This window comes from Saccopteryx bilineata, chromosome 11, assembly GCF_036850765.1.
Source record: "Saccopteryx bilineata isolate mSacBil1 chromosome 11, mSacBil1_pri_phased_curated, whole genome shotgun sequence".
NCBI classification, from domain to species: domain Eukaryota; kingdom Metazoa; phylum Chordata; class Mammalia; order Chiroptera; family Emballonuridae; genus Saccopteryx; species Saccopteryx bilineata.
This window is the reverse complement of record NC_089500.1, coordinates 16,627,599-16,643,936: the sequence shown is the minus strand read 5'-3', so window position 1 is coordinate 16,643,936 and position 16,338 is coordinate 16,627,599. Positions and strand designations below refer to the sequence as shown.

The following is a 16,338-nucleotide window of genomic DNA, read 5'->3' as shown; positions in this document are numbered from 1 at the left end:
TCAATTGAGAAACCAATGTCTGTAGATCTAAGTTCAATGTCACTTTTCCACAATATTAAATATGCAAATGTAGCCAGGTAGAAGATAGAATACAAAATTTTAGAGAGTAATTTCTAGATGGTTCTTCAGGACTAAGCTAATTTCTTAGACTGGAGTCTGAAATTAAACAGTTTTTGCAGCCTAAACCAAACACTTGTTAAGAAACAATGGGTATATTACCAATTTATTACAAACAGCGCCGTATGCAACACATCCTCGGAAAGACCACTGCTTTTTCTAGATTTTCCTCTGCAGAAGAAGCAACGTGGATTTGTACTTTCAGTGTCGAGAGTTGAAGAGGAACTATTCTTATTCTCTAAGAGTTGAAATAAGATGGTGTGAGAAAAGCAATTCGCTCAATGTCTTAGCAACGGGCTCTCTGTACCCTTCTTTCTCTGGAACGTTTTCTACAGCCTGCTTACGAGAAACAGATTTCCAACAGGGCAGGGAGAATCTGCAAAACTGGCAGGCTCAGAGAGTCGGAGGTGTTTTATTTTTTTTAATGAGATATCTTAAATTTGTTTTTCAGAGATTCCACTCCTGGCCAAATTGAGTAACCTCTAAAGATTGGGAATAAAACCAAATTTAAAGATCAGCAATTGTGTTTACTGAGCATGTTGGGACTATAAGCCAATTGTGCCTACAGCTCTAAAGCTGAGCTGTACAAATGCTTAATCCTCAGTGTGTAGTCTTGTGCCAAGCGCAGAGTACGTGGTCCAGAAATATTTGCTGAAAGTGCTGGATTAGACCTTGCTCGTTCTGTCAACATCTCCCCATTTGGAACCCTGAGACATTAGGCCGTGGCTTGTGCTGCACTGAAACCCCTTCGACCAAAGTGCCCCTGGGTGCAGTGACATCTGCAGATTCCTCCTGGCCTGGGACTCGAGTAGAGGTAAAGCCTTCTCATCACTAGTCCAGGGCCTGACTTTCATCGGCATCTTGTTCTTTACCTCCCTTCTCCTAAATCACCTCAGTTCTTTCCCTTTCCCCGAACTCACCCACTGTGCCCTGTGAAACATCTGCAACTAAGAAAACACTCTTCTACCTTTTCAGTCTCTTTCAACAGTGATTCCACTCTTTTTGTCTTAAAGAATGCTGTCTTTTTCACTTTTCATTAAAATTTTCTTTTAATGTTTATTTTATTGATTTTTAGAGAGAAAGGAAGGGGGGAGGAAGAGAGAGAGAGAGAGAGAGAGAGAGAGAGGAATATTGATCTGTTCCTGCATGTGCCCTGACTAGGGATTGAACCAGCAAGCTCTGTGCTTCAAGACAAAGCTCCAACCAACTGAGCTATCCAGCCAGGGCAGAACGCTGTCTTTTTCTACAGGATACTGTTCCCTTTGTCTTCTTTAGTGACTGTCACTCATTACTGGCACTGAGGGAGGAGGGGAAGGTGGGCATTCCGGTTGCCCCTCATTTGCGGGCTTTGCCTGACAAAGCATAACTTCTCTTTTCTCAATTAAACACTCAATATTGGAGGCCCTTCTCATTTGGCTGTTCTACCTCCTATCCTCCCTGTCACCATCATGCTACAGTTCCTGGTCATTTTAATTTGACATCTGTTCAGTCCTTTACTCAATTTCTGCCACTTCATAATCCTTTGATTGTCTTAATACCGGTGACCATCACTTTGTGTATTTATTGGTCATCCAGCCTCCAATAACCCATCAACCTTGTCCTCTGCTAGTACACCCCCCACACCCACTGAAATTTTAAAGTTCAGTTTTATACTTGGACCACAAACACCTCCATTTCTGGATATCTCCTTCTCTGATTTTCGTTATGCCTGTTCTTGGACTTCTTCGGGACGACCCAAGGCCCTTGTTTTCCCCAGTAACTCAGCCTTCTTCAGGCATCCTCACTTCCCTGCCTATCTGTTCTAGACCAGCACCCTTCCTTTAAGTGTAACTGCTCCCTCCTTTTCTTCCATTAGTCTTTATTAGGCCACAATTCAGGTTAGGTCAATCTATCTTCTTTTTTTTTTTTTTTTAAAAGAGAGTCTTTTTTTTTTTTAATTTTATTTATTCATTTTTAGAGAGAAGAGAGAGAGGGAGAGAGAGAAACAGAGAGAGAGAAGGGAGGAGGAGCTGGAAGCATCAACTCCCATATGTGCCTTGACCAGGCAAGCCCAGGGTTTCGAACCGGTAACCTCAGCATTTCCAGGTTGACGCTTCATCCACTGCGCCACCACAAGTCAGGCTCAATCTATCTTCTGTACTCCTCCCCACAGTAAATGTTCCTGGACAAAGGCAAACAATCGTGCATATTAAAATTACCAAGTTCGCCTGACCTGTGGTGGCACAGTGGATAAAGTCTTGACCTGGAATGCTGAGGTCGCCGGTTCAAAACCCTGGGCTTGCCTTGTCAAGGCACATATGGGAGTTGATGCTTCCTGCTCCTCCCTCCCCCTTCTCTCTCTCTCTCCTCTCTAAAAAAATTAATAAAAGAAAAATTAAAAAAAGAATTACCAAGTTCATGAGCCCTAGCCCGATTCAGATCCACCCAGTGCGTGCTGAGGTGTCTTTGGGATGAATAAAAGAAGGCATCGAGCAGAGGCCAGATGTGTAAACTCCAGAGAAAGTTCTAGGCAGGAGGTGATGGTTTGGGAGTTACATTTTCCCCTAGAGCTACTCCTCCACTGCTTACTCTCCTCACTGAACTGCGCCACCTCCAGCAGCCCTCCTGGCCAGTATGCCTCCCCTGCCTCCTGTTATTCGGAAATTAAATGGCCAATAAACATCTCAGCCTAAGACAACGACCCTCATTAATTATCCAGGAAATCCAGTGTGAAGCCACACTGAGAGTTATATCCACAAATTGGAAAATACTTCTTAAAAGTCTGAAGATCTCAAGCATTGACAGTGATCTAGAAAAATGGTCACTGTCTTATATTTTTATTGTAGAGATTCAGGCAAACACTTAGGGAAATATTTTGTCATTTTCCAGTAGACTTGAAATGTGCATGCCCTATAATATAGGAACTCCCTACCTCTCTTGCAATAGATAGATATAGACATGCATCTGTGTGGATATATGTGCCTGTATCTCTCTACCTCTGTCTCTATGTCTGTCTATCTCTGCTTCTAGTTTTATCTCGCTATCTATCTATATACAGATAACCCTTGAACAACACATGTTTGAACTGCATGAGTTATTTATAGGTGGAGTTTTTCAGTAAGTATTATAAATGTGTTTTCTTTCCCTTATGATTTTTTAATAACATTTTCTTTTCTTAAACTTATTTTAGTGTAAAATTCAGTATGTAATATATATAACATACAAAATATGCATTAATTGACTATTTATGTTATCAGGAAGGCTTCCAGTCAATGGTAGGCTATTAGTAGTTAAGTTTTGGGGGAGTAAAAAGTTATACTTGGATTTTGGAGTGCACAGGAGGGTAGCACCCATAGCCAGAGACCCCACTGTTCACGGGTCAACTGTCTGTTTCCGTAGGAATGCCAGGAAGCAAGGATTGATGTTCATAGCAGTATTGTTTGAAGTAAAACGTTAAAACAGAAATAAAAAAATAAATGCATGTCCAGAATCATACAGTTTAATACCTTTACCACATGTTTGTAAAGCTACAAAGATGGGGAGTCTAGCTATAAAGAAAAACGAAGGAGTGATAACCACACAATTTAAGGTTCTGGCTATTTCTGGGGATAGAGAATATTATAAGGGAAATGTATAATGGGGCTTCAATAGTATTGATGACTTCTATGTATTATGATGGGCAGTAGATACAAGGGTATGTATATATATTAATATTCTTTATATTTTTGATTGTTAAATTTTTTTATGAATTTCTGGAAATATCTTGCAAAGTTAACAAATACAATCACTCTTTCTACTTCCTCCAACTTGTTCTATTATGTCAGAATGACTGCTGGAATCCCTCTAGAGGGGATGGCATTCGAAGGTGGTTGTAACAATGAGCACACAGGCTTTGTTTTATTTAAAGGCAGACTTAGTCACCATTTTCTGCTGATCTAATGAAGTGTAGCCATCCAAGGGGACACAGACTGAAAGCCTCTATCAAGTTGGCTGAAATGGAACTTGGAAATTTTCATTGTAATGAAACATTTTGTAGAGCAGATAGAATTCTTAGACTAGAAAAGTGATGCCCAGAACTTGGGTGAAATTATTAACTCATGTCCTCCAAATCTGGTGGGTGTCATGTACTCACAAACAATAGATTCTTTAGGAATTACCATAAACTACCTATTACAGAACTTTGTAAGCCCAACCAGTAATTTATCAGTTAGTCACCAGCATTGATTAAGTTCTTGTAAATTGTACTGTTGGATACTAAACACTCAGGAAATAAGTTTCAAAAATTGGCCTGGTCCCTGCCCTTGAGAAACTGCCATTATAATATACTTAATTATAATAGGTTGTGCCCAGTGCCATAGGAGAGCTCACCTGGGACTATAATATCTGCAGAGAGGAAATTGTAGTCACAGGATAAAAATGCAGAAATATACAAGGTAATTAAAGGGAAGACATGTTTTTAGAAAAAGGCGTTGTCAAAAGAAAGGACAGGTGTCAAATATCAATTGTCCATATTAGTTGGTGAGAATTAGGGACATAATTGTGGAGAATAGTCAGCCGAATGTCATCTGAATGTCCACCAAATGTATAACCAAATATTAATAAGTGTTATGAAACATAACATGTAGACCAATTTCCTAAAGCTCAAATAAAGCAGAAAAGTTTGGTTGTTCATGTCATAGCTGTCAAAATACTTATGTCAAAATACTGTGCGTGATAATCAGGATGTCCAACAAAATTCCTTTGTTGTTTGTTTGAAATTGGGTTAAATTGTTTCTAAGAACTTGAGCAAAATCACCTACAATGGAATAATTCATATATTATAAATTTGAAGAGAAGGAAATATTATACAATTAATGTTCTGAGGAAATTGGTTAGCTATTTGGGATAGAAAGATTGATTTCAAATGAACTAAAAACCTAATTGTTGAAAATAAAAACATAAAAACCAAAGACAGTTTAACCTTCCAAGTTTTAAAAACTTCTGTAAGTAAAAAACAAAATCTCAAAAAACTGATGAAAAAAATATTTGCAACACATAGGGGGAGAAACTTAAATTCTTCATTAGAAAAAATAATACTGGGCCTGACCTGTGGTGGCGCAGTGGATAAAGCATCGACCTGGAAATGCTGAGGTCGCCGGTTCGAAACCCTGGGCTTGCCTAGTCAAGGCACATATGGGAGTTGATGCTTCCAGCTCCTCCCCACCTTCTCCCTCTGTCTCTCTCTCCTCTCTCTCTCCCTCTCTGTCTCTCTCTCTTTCTTTTTCTCTCCTCTCTAAAATGAATAAATAAAATTAAATTAAAAATTAAAAAAAAGAAAAAAATAATACTGAACCACAATAATTAAACTGCCATAAAACATAAATATGAACATGAATAAACATGAACATATATAAGCACATACAAATATATAAATATGGTTATTCCATAAATATGAATATTAAATAATATGTACGTGACTAGTAAATTGCTTAATTTCAGAGTTGTAAAACACAGGAAATGACTACACACACACACACACACACACACATACACACACACAATTGTTTTTTGTTCCAATTAGCAAAAACTGAAAAAATAGTCAAAGCTAGGAGGACTCAGTAAGGAGGGCAAACTTGTCACATCATTAGTAACAATGTAATCCACTGTATACTAATAGTGGGTATTCCACTCAATGCCAGTATTGTTAATACTGTATATATATGTACACTTATATGCATATATAGCATATATTTATATATAAAAGTATAGTTAATATTTATGTATTTGTTTATCTATTATTGTATGTATATACAATATGTAATAAAACTTCATTTATCTAGAGTGTTTTAATTTCTATTATTTCAGTTTATCAACTTTTATTTTTACTCTGTTATCAGAAGGATAACATTATCAGAGTTCCCCATTTCCTGGTTTGGGAGCCCATGAACAAGTCAACACAGCAATGAGGGAGGAGCAGAAACTGATTTACTTTCTTTTCTTTTGATTTATAATTGATGTCCAGTGCCAAGAGGCAGCACAAATGGTCCTACTACTCATGCTCTCCAAACAATGTACTTAATTTCTTTGTACTATTATGAACTGCTTCGAAAAGTTGACATTGCTGGGATTTAAAATTGGAACCCTAACTGCAGTACACTTTTCATTTCAGAGATATTTACAACAAAACACAGGATCCTCCTTCTAAGGATTCTGAACAGTTACCTCGTGTGTGTGTGTGTGTGTGTGAGAGAGAGAGAGAGAGAGAGAGAGAGAGAGAGAGAGTACACGCACACATCTATGCATTTCCTTTGGGAATGTTCCAGGAGTGGAATTGCTAAATCAGAGTATAGGAATATTTTCAAATTTACTAGATAATGTCACTGTTTTCTAAATGGCCTTACCAACTGATACTACTTCCAGCTGTATAGTTATTTGGGACTTCATTAATTATTTACTTAATAAAGTTTTATAAATTTTCCAGTAAAAATATTGCATGTCTATCAGTAAGTTTATTTCTAGATGCTTGAATATTTCCAGTCATATCTCTTTAAGTTTCAGCTTTCTGAATATTTATGTGGCTTTAAAAAAATTTTTTTTTTATTTTAGAGGCGAGAGAGAAAGAGAGAAGCGGGGGAGGAACAGGAAGCATCAACTCCCATATGTGCCTTGACCGGGCAAGCCCAGGGTTTCAAACTGGAGACCTCAGCATTTCAGGTCGATGCTTTATCCACTGTGCCACCACAGGTCAGGCCAACATTTGTTGCTGGTATATAAAAATATAACTGATTTTTAAAATTCTTTTTTGTATACTGATTTTGTATCTACTAATCTTGCTAAACTCTGTGACTTATTATAATGGTTTGCTTGAGGTTTCTTCAGAGTTCTCTGCTTATACTCATATGCAAATAGGCGCAGTTTAGCACGTTCATATCATCAATTTCGTATTTCACTGCCCTGGTCAGGAACTTCACTGTAACACTGAGGAGTAAGTGTCACAGTGGACATTCTTGTCTTGTCACCTCTCCTTTTTACCCCTCAACCTTTCCAACTGAGATTTCTTTCTTTCTACTCTTTTGCATTTTTTCTTAGTGAGTCTCCACTAATGATAACTTTAAATAATCTTATCTAAACTTTTTACTGATATTTTTGTCCAGCATAGAATTCTAGCTTGCCAGTAATTGTTTTTTCTAGTACATTGAAGACCATGTTCACTGTCTTCTGACTTACACTCTTGATTTAGAGAGGTCATGTCTTTCTAATAAAATGTATCAGACAACATAGAAAAAACAAATATAGACAGCCAGGCTCCTAATGCTAACTTTTTAAGGTACTTTTCCTCATTATTTTCCTCTCTAAGATTTATTTCACCACTGAAAAGTCTAGAATTATAATGTGAAAATCTCAAGTTATCCAACCATTACATAAGAATGGCAGGGTTATCATCAGAATCACCCTGAATTAATGAGACAGGATTTTTTTGGCCACACGGGAAAGAAAGATAAAACGGAAGGAAGGAAGGAAGGAAGGAAGGAAGGAAGGAAGGAAGGAAGGAAGGAAGGAAGGAAGGAAAGGAGGGAGGGAGGGAGGGAGGGAGGGAGGGAGGGAGGGAGGAAGGAAGGAAGGAAGGAGGGAAGGAAGGAAAAAGGAAAGGAAGGAAAGAAGGAAAAAAGGAAAAAAGGAAGGAAGGAAGGAAAGAAGGAAAGATTTAGCAATTAATAGTGACTTAAAACATATTCATTGTCTCTCTAATTAGTATAGAGGTTTGGAATTCAGTTACATAACATTTCATGAATATACATCTTACACATCTTGAGACATGTCTGTTCTTATATTAGGATATGTGTAAGTCTATTGATATTTTGGAAGTTCCTGTCACTAAGCACCCCCCAACCAGTTGCTGGCCTACAGGAAGTACATGATTAAAAAGATAAAGTCACTTTTCTCTATTCTGTGCATGCACGCCACTTTGTCAAAGGGTCAGATAGCATCAGCTCTCAACGATTGGAAACCCTGCCCCAATACCCCGATTTTGCATGCTGGATCATGTCCATCTCTCTGTGGGAAATGGAAAAAAACCAGAGACATTCTTTTTTTCCAGTTCCTGCTCATCTGAAAAATTAGGAGTCATCAGAAACAGTAACAATTATTATATATCCTAAAGCAAGATACAATGTGCTAAGAAGCAGACAACATTTACTGTGGATAATCCTTGATTTCTATAATTGAGAATGACTGAAATTCTTATTTCTTATTTTTATTTTTAACTCTAGCTAAAGCCTAATTGAGAATGACTGAATTACTTATTTCTTATTTTTATTTTTAACTCTAGCTAAAGCCTTGTGACGTTGTTTTTCCTTGATCATCTCAGCGTAGCCACTGATTAAACAGCGCAGTAGATTTTAGTCTCCATTCACTTAACTTTATCATGCTCTAGTAATCTCAATATTGTGTTATTTTTGGACAGTTTTGAAGTTAGTCATCACCATAATCCCTCTGCTTAGCAAGAAAATGCTGCAATATTTATAATTAAGGAGTGGCTTTGTGGGCTTTTGTAGAAGCAAAAACTAAATTCCTGTCCTGTGAGAAATCAAGTTTCTGGGATTTTTAAATGAGCTTTGTGAAGGGAAGAAGGCAGAGGTTTACATCTGCTCAGGAGCCCAGAGTCATTTGTCCAGTTGAGATAATTTTCTACGTGTCATTTTTTGAAGGGAGCAACTATTTCTGTTTATTTTTCCCCAACTAGCATACATTTGTACTTTGGGGTTGGACATGGAAATTTTTTTCTCAGGAAATAAGTGTCTATTAGGTTACATAATCCAGACTGAATAAATACATAGTTATTTAACATAAATCGAGCATTTCCTAACTTCTAATCCACGGAGCGAGTACAGACATCTTTAGAATTGCATTTGGGAGACCAGCAGCTCAGAATGGGTGAGAGACAGTGGCAGGGCGCGGCGGACATTGAGCAAACTGCAGCGGAGCTGGTGAGTGAGCATATCCCCTTTCACCCTCTCATGTCTCATACTCTTGCTTTCCACCTTTAACGTTTAACCCTTCAAGAAAGTTAAGTTGCATTTTTTTTTTAATGTTTGACTAGAACCTGGGATTTTATTATCAGTAATCCTAAATGTTCAGGGAGTTAGTTAGTATGCCAAATAGATCTTTAATGTCATTTTTGCCTGAATTCTGATAGTTATGTCAGAAATCTATAAGATACCAGTGGACAGAATTTGAATAGATGATTTGGAATGTGTGTTTATAGCAACCATGAGTAATACTATTTATATTTCTGCGTACTTTGGTCCAATGAAAATATTTATTCTCATTGGCCTACTTATATTTAGAGTGGTAATTCATGAAAAATGGCTTTGGCAGAGGGACTTATGCTTAAACTATGTTACTGTAGTGATGTAAAAATTCTATTGCTTAGAACATATAAATGGTCATGTTCACCATTCAAACATATCCCTTCATTTTACAAATGAGGGCATTTGAAACATTAGAAGTCCAACTAGCTGGTGGTAGAACCAGAAATTGAACTGAAGTTTTTCACATATAACCTTTTTATTATAAGAAACTACCTTTCAAAAACCTTGACTGCTTATGTTCCTAACAAAGAGAATAATTTTATAATTAACTTGATGTTGTAGGACCAAGAAACAAGTCAAACAAAATAAACACAAAGTTAGGATCTGGCATCGGGATTGCTTTACAGCCTGAAGGCTGTATTTGTGATAAGTTTGGAGATTCATTACGTAGATTACCGTAACATTAATTTATAGCATGCCTCAGGTGTCAAGGAAGCTGAAAAATTTCATTGCTTTAATATTTTTAAATAGCATTTTTTTCTGTCTTCTCTTCATAATATATTAAATATGAGTTATGGTTTGTTCCTATATGCAGAAAACATTTATGTAATTTATTCCATTCAGTCAAATAATTAGTTAATTACACTAAAAAATACAAACAGTAAAATCAACTTCTGAGATAATGAAAAGGAAATGTTATAATTTTTCATTTTTTAGTAATCTGATGACAATCTCTTAGATCCCCCAAAACAAGTTGTAGAAAGATTTTTTTTAAAGAATAATTATTCTATAACTTTATTTTAGAAAATGTAGAAAGTTACAAAGAAAAAAAAGTCATCCCCAAAAAACTCACTGCTAATATTTTGCTTTCTGTTTCCTCTCACCCCAATTTAATGTAATTTTATTGTTTTGGTTGATTTATTTTGACATATGAAATTTTTGTCTATCTTTTTCCTCTGAAATTTTTCATAAAGCTCTTAATTAAAATTCAGAAAATTGAGAGCTTATGCTACTGAAATCTTTTATAAGAGGACGTTTATTTAAGTTGTCTTTTCGCTTCTTAGTAAATTTTCATAGTTTTTTAATGAGTCTTATGTCATTTAATATGCTTAAGTATTTCATATGCTGTTACCAATGCAAATAGCAGTTGCTAATACACACACGCATAAAATAAGGGCTGTTACCTATATTTTTCATATTTTTATTATTAGATAACTTGAATTATTATTTTTGATAGGTAGCATGGGATTCTGTTTGCACATAATCATATCACATGCAAATAATCTTGGTTTTATCTTCACATTTCCATTATTGACACATATTGATGAGACTGTCTAAAAAAATTACCTAATATTGATGGTACATTCTTTATTTCTTTTTTTATTTTATTTTTTTTACAGAGACAGAGAAAGAGTCAGAGAAAGGGATAGATAGGGACAGACCGACAGGAACGAAGAGAGATGAGAAGCATCAATCATCAGTTTTTTGTTACGGCACCTTAGTTGTTCATTGATTGCTTTCTCATATGTGCCTTGCTTTCTCATATGTGCCTTGACCGGGGGGCTACAGCAGACCAAGTGATCCCTGTTTGAGCTAGTGACCTTGGGCTCAAGCTGGTGAGCCTTGCTCAAACCAGATGAGCTTGCGCTCAAGCTGGTGACCTGAGTCTCGAACTTGGATCTTCCGCATCCCAGTCCGACACTCTATCCACTGTGCCACTGCCTGGTCAGGCTTCACTTCTGACTTTAAAGGAAAGTGCTGACATTTCACTGTTAAATATGATGTTGTTGTTGGTTTGAGGTTGATATTCCTTGTCACAGTTGGCAATTATTTTAATTTTATTTCTTTGAGATTTGTATTATTTGTTTGCTTTTGTCAGGACCGAATACTGAAATTTTAAAAATGATCCTTGGACATTTAGTGAAATGATCATTTATATTTCTTCTTTGATCATTTGATGTGAAAATGTATCTTTCTAAATCATATCAAACCATTTTTAGAGTTTCAGATTCTCTTAGAATTGTTTAGTTCTTCTTTTAATACATGTTAGAGTCACATTATTTTTAATATATTATATATGTTTGTGTTTATGGATAAAATAATCTTTCTTTATTCTTAAAAACCGAGGTTGGTTGTTTTGAATTCTTTCTTTGCAGTTACCCAGAAATCCATACTGTGCAAATGACAGATCACACTGTGGTTGTAGATTGTCTCATGGGACCTACCAGCCGCAGTGGGTAAGGACTGAAGACTGAGGTGGGGTGGGAAGTCTCCCGGAGCCCTTTGGCACATTGGAGAATGGAAAAATGGCAGGCCCTGCCATAAGGTCTTTAGGGCTCTATTCTCCTTTAAGCCTTCCCTTGCTTCTTGTCCTTTGACAACTCTAACTTTTTCCCAGTTGCCACTCTATGCTCTCTGGACAAAACCTGGAACCATAGCCCCCAGCAATTTATCAGTGCTGTATTCTGTTCCTTTAAGATCTCTCCATACCATAAATTTTCCACTTAATGTGTTTCCAAGCTCAATGAAAGTCCTTTTATTTATGCTTAATAGATAAGATGCTTTTAATAAATAATTTCCTAATTATAAACTATCAATATGTAATGTGGAAATAGGAAATGATGAACAAAAGAATACCTACAATATTTATCACCTAAAGATAATCAACCTAAATGTTTCACTTGTACCTATTTTTTATTTTTCTACCCATGATGACTAATTAGATAATTTAATTTATACTACAATAGCAGTAGTCGATAATAACAAAGTAATATATCCCTTAGGCAATCTACTTGAGTTTGAGAAGGTACTTACTGCTTTAGTTTGAAAGGGTAATGAAAAGGGAGCATTTTGTTCTCATGGACTTGTGGACAGGGGGTGTGTATGTATGTGTGTATGTGGGTGTACATATATGTCTGTTTGAAAGAGAGAGAGAGAGACAGAGAGACAGAAAGGTGGGGATTTATATATTGTGCTTTAAATTACAGCATTTGGAGTAATGTAAAAGCTTAGCCTTATTCTAATTGCAATCATTCACCTAAGTTACCACCATGTAATTTGCTGAAATATATCCACTTACTGTGATCCTTTGTAGGTTACAGCAAAACCGTGGTCACTCTGGAAAACATTTCTGGTGTGTCTATTGGCCTGTCTAATTGCTACGACCCTCGTTGTCCTGGTCTTATATTACGTTCACTTTGGCAAGCCCACCGTTGGTACTACCATCGTCATTCATGCAGATGGAAAGTCCAGTCATGTCGCCTGCATCCCTGGTTCTGTCCCATCTCCTGCCCCATCGACCCTGCCTGGGGCTCAGAGCACCCTGCCTTCTACCCTTGTGGTTGACCAAAGCTCCCCTACCACGATGCCCCTATCTACCATGCAGACAACTAAACCTGCAACAGAGGACCATGAAGTCCTCATTGAAGACTGACATTGTTGAGCCCTCAGTCCTCCTCAAGCAGGTCAACACTCCTACCCTGAAGGAGGCATGTGTAAGCTGGTCTGTCCTCCCTGCCAAGACAGCATTTGACTTCATGAGCTCTTGCCCCTTTTGTTCAGTCGTTTGCTGGATACCCATAGAGTGATGACTCAGTCTTGGGACCATCCATGTTCAAATGATTGGAAAAGAAAAATCTCAGCCAAACCTGGTTGACTCATCGAGGCCAGGCCCCAGAGTTTTCTCTTTAGCCCTCTGTACAACCAACATCATTTATCACTCCTGATGAAGATTTCAACAGCGGAAGGAGCTGCCAGGTGGACCCTGATCAACTTAGCTCCCTGTGCGTGGGTTCATAAGCCAGTATTTGTCATCCATTATTATTTCCCAATCTATTTTCGGCATTTGTATCCCAGTAGGGATAGAAAGAAATGTTCACTCAAAGTGGTTAATGATTATTAAGTATCTACTGGTCATTACAGAGTTGTTCCTCCCATTGGAGAATTAAGAAAAGAAGGGGAGAACACTGAGGGCAGGAAAAACAAGGACGATTTCAGAGGAGGGCTGAAAGGTGGAAAGGTGAAAGTTTGGGTTTAGTAAAGATATTAAAACAAAATGAAAGGGCAAAGAGGGTTTAATAGATTTAAAATGAAAAGCACACTTAGGAACACTTTGTGACAAGTGATGTATTTTCTGTGTCTACACATTTTTCACTGATATTATCAATATTATTTTCCATATTTGATGTTCTGCTTAATGTCTAGACCACTATAAACTGCTACTTATGAAATTTGAATGTTTCAATTGTTTTATACTTTGTATTATAACTTGGAGGGCACATGGCTTATAATTTGCTATGAAACATAAGACACTTGTTCAATATTACTTATATTCTAAGTGTTGGATATTTAGTAAAAGCATAAACATTGAAATCTGGAAAAGACTTTAGAGTAAAAGCAACCTGCCTGCTCCACCTCCATCCTCCAAACTCCACAAAAGGGAGTGTGTATGCAATTTTTCTCTATAGCATCAAATCAATACATTTCTATTGTACTTTTGATTTAAATGCTGTAAAGAAGAAAGATTCAATTCATTAGGTTAAAATGTATCTCCTCAGATTATTTAAACATTGCTTTCTCATTTGGAAATAAGAGATTTTAATTAAAAGACAAAAATTTATTTTTAAAATATTTTTAAAGTTTTGTATTCTAGAAGTCATTCTAGGTAACTAGATGTTTAATAAGAGCTGCTGTTAACTTCCTTTGCTTTTAGATAATACAGAATACAGTGTGTAATACAGGAAGGACCATTTCTTTGTGATTAAGGGGAAACTTCTCTTAGCATTGAAATTCCTACGTTGAATATTCAGTAAGAAGATATTGTAATTAAGGGTATGTGAGATCATCAAGGTTCTGCTTTATAAAATAGCAATGTGAATAAGCTCATGGATTCGTTTTTTTGCTTTAGACATTTAAGGTTTTAATAAAATATTAAAATAGCAAGCAGAGTTGTGGAAAATATCTTCACAAGGTAACAAATATAACAAACAAAAACTTTACAAAGTACTATGAAACTTCTACATTGGGCATCTTCAATAAATAAATACCCGGTTTTAATAATTTTTTTAGCAAATATTAAAGCTGTATACTTTCTAATACTTATTTTAAAATTTTATTTACTGTGCGTGAATGGTATATATATTTGAATATATTTGAAATCAAGAAGCTTCTCTATTTAAAATGTCTTCTATAAGCAATTTGTGAGTCCATCATTTGCTCTTAAAGGCAAATAATTCATGTGAGATGAATATGTTACGTTTTCAAATACATTTCACCACATGTTTATAATTCACTTTTTTGGATGCTTTACTTAAAAAACAAAGAAACAAAATAAAACAAACAAATAAACAAAAACCAAAAAGCCCCGCAACAGTCCATTGTGCATTTGATTCCCCCCAAAGATCCATTTAACTATACAGAAAATCTGCTATAGTATGTAGCCCTGCTCAGTGATGATGTCCACAGATATTTTATGGGACCCTTTCAGAGTAGACTATTTAAGCCATTCACTTAGAGTTTGTGTAATTTCAAAAGGTTTTTGAACTTTGGCAGCATTTCTACTGTCAAATTCACAGATAAATTGTATTATCTGTGAATTTTCACTTGCTTGGTCCTTATGTTCTTCACTAACTTCCTAAGCTTTTTATGAATTGTCATTAGAGTGATGGGCTCAATATCAGCCTTCTACTCAAGTCAAGCATGTTCCCAGTTTGTTTCTTCTCCAGCTGACTCCTGTCATGGCATCATGGGAGCATTTTCTGAGTTTTGTAGAAGTCTCTCTTTGTCCTTCAAAATGGTCTCTACCATCAAACAATTTCTTCCTAAAATCAAGTGTAACATTCATTATTTTCCCACTAGTTTCAATTGCTAAATATTTTTCCCATTTCCATTGACTTCATATGAGCCCTCTTTCACACACTGTTTTGCACTTGGCAGACAGGATGAGCATAGAAATGCCCATGATGTATGTCAGGGCAAAGCACAAACAAAACAAGCACATGGTAGGCTAACAACAAAAAGTAGAAAGTAAAATAATTGTGCACAGAGGGAGGACTTCACCAAGATGATAGTGCATGAGTCAGCAGCTTCCGTCCCCCAACAAAGATCAATAATTAGACAGCTAGCTACTCATGAATGAAAACAGCCCTGGGAGAGCTCTTGGGTGTATTCAAGAAACTTAAACAACATAGCGGAACAGAAAAGCAGAATAATTGGAAATAAAGAGCAGGAAGACAGCTTCATTTTGCCTGAATCATCCCCTCTGTCAAGTAGGCATTGTTCAGCACCAAGAGGGAATGTCCCAGCTAGAAAGAATGCCCTTGCCAGGAAAAGATGAGCAGGGTGAGCCACCAGCTTCTCCAGCCCTTCGGGGCATAACACGACGATCCCGCTTTGGTTTTGCCTCACCCACACTGGCACACAGAGATGGCTCAGAACAGTGAAGAAAAACAGAGCCTACCAATGCAGCAAGCATCATCACGGCTCACAACAATCTGTTCTATGGATAAATCCAGCAGTTTTTGCCTCTAAAAAAGGAACCCAAGGCTGGCACAACTGCAGAGGATCATCTATAGATTTCACCAGTTTTTGCTCCCCAAGTATTCGTGTTTGCTGACACCAGCTTCCTGGGTCCCTCCCCACCCCACTCCTATTCTTGCCCCGTCTGGAGCCCCAGTAACTGCAACAGCAGCCAGCCCATGCCGCTGTGGCTACTGAGTTCAAGGTACCAGCACAGACCCTCACAGCTAGTGCCTACCACTGTCCACTTGCACCCTGCCAGCCCGCTGCCTGTCACAGGCCTCCAATGCTGTGTCCATGCCTGGGGGGGGGAACTGTGTAGTCACGGGAGGGCACAGAGACAGCCGCAGCCCCACAGCCGCTTACAAGCTTAGAACTGGCCCAGTATTCTGTCGGTGGCCTGCACCACTGTGCTCACCCCTGGCTGTGTGTCTGC

The 16,338-nt window shown here is 37.3% G+C and overlaps 1 protein-coding gene across 1 annotated transcript; it reads left to right on the top strand.

The window, feature by feature from the left end:
- The first annotated feature begins 781 nt into the window (after positions 1-781).
- LOC136315495 (dynactin-associated protein-like) lies at positions 782-13,916 on the top strand. Its single transcript, XM_066247142.1, has 5 exons — positions 782-931; positions 6,682-6,819; positions 8,967-9,062; positions 11,543-11,623; positions 12,481-13,916. The coding sequence occupies exons 3-5, from the start codon at positions 9,006-9,008 to the stop codon at positions 12,817-12,819; spliced, it is 477 nt and encodes a 158-aa protein (XP_066103239.1). The 5' UTR covers positions 782-931; positions 6,682-6,819; positions 8,967-9,005; the 3' UTR covers positions 12,820-13,916.
- The last annotated feature ends 2,422 nt before the right edge of the window (positions 13,917-16,338 follow it).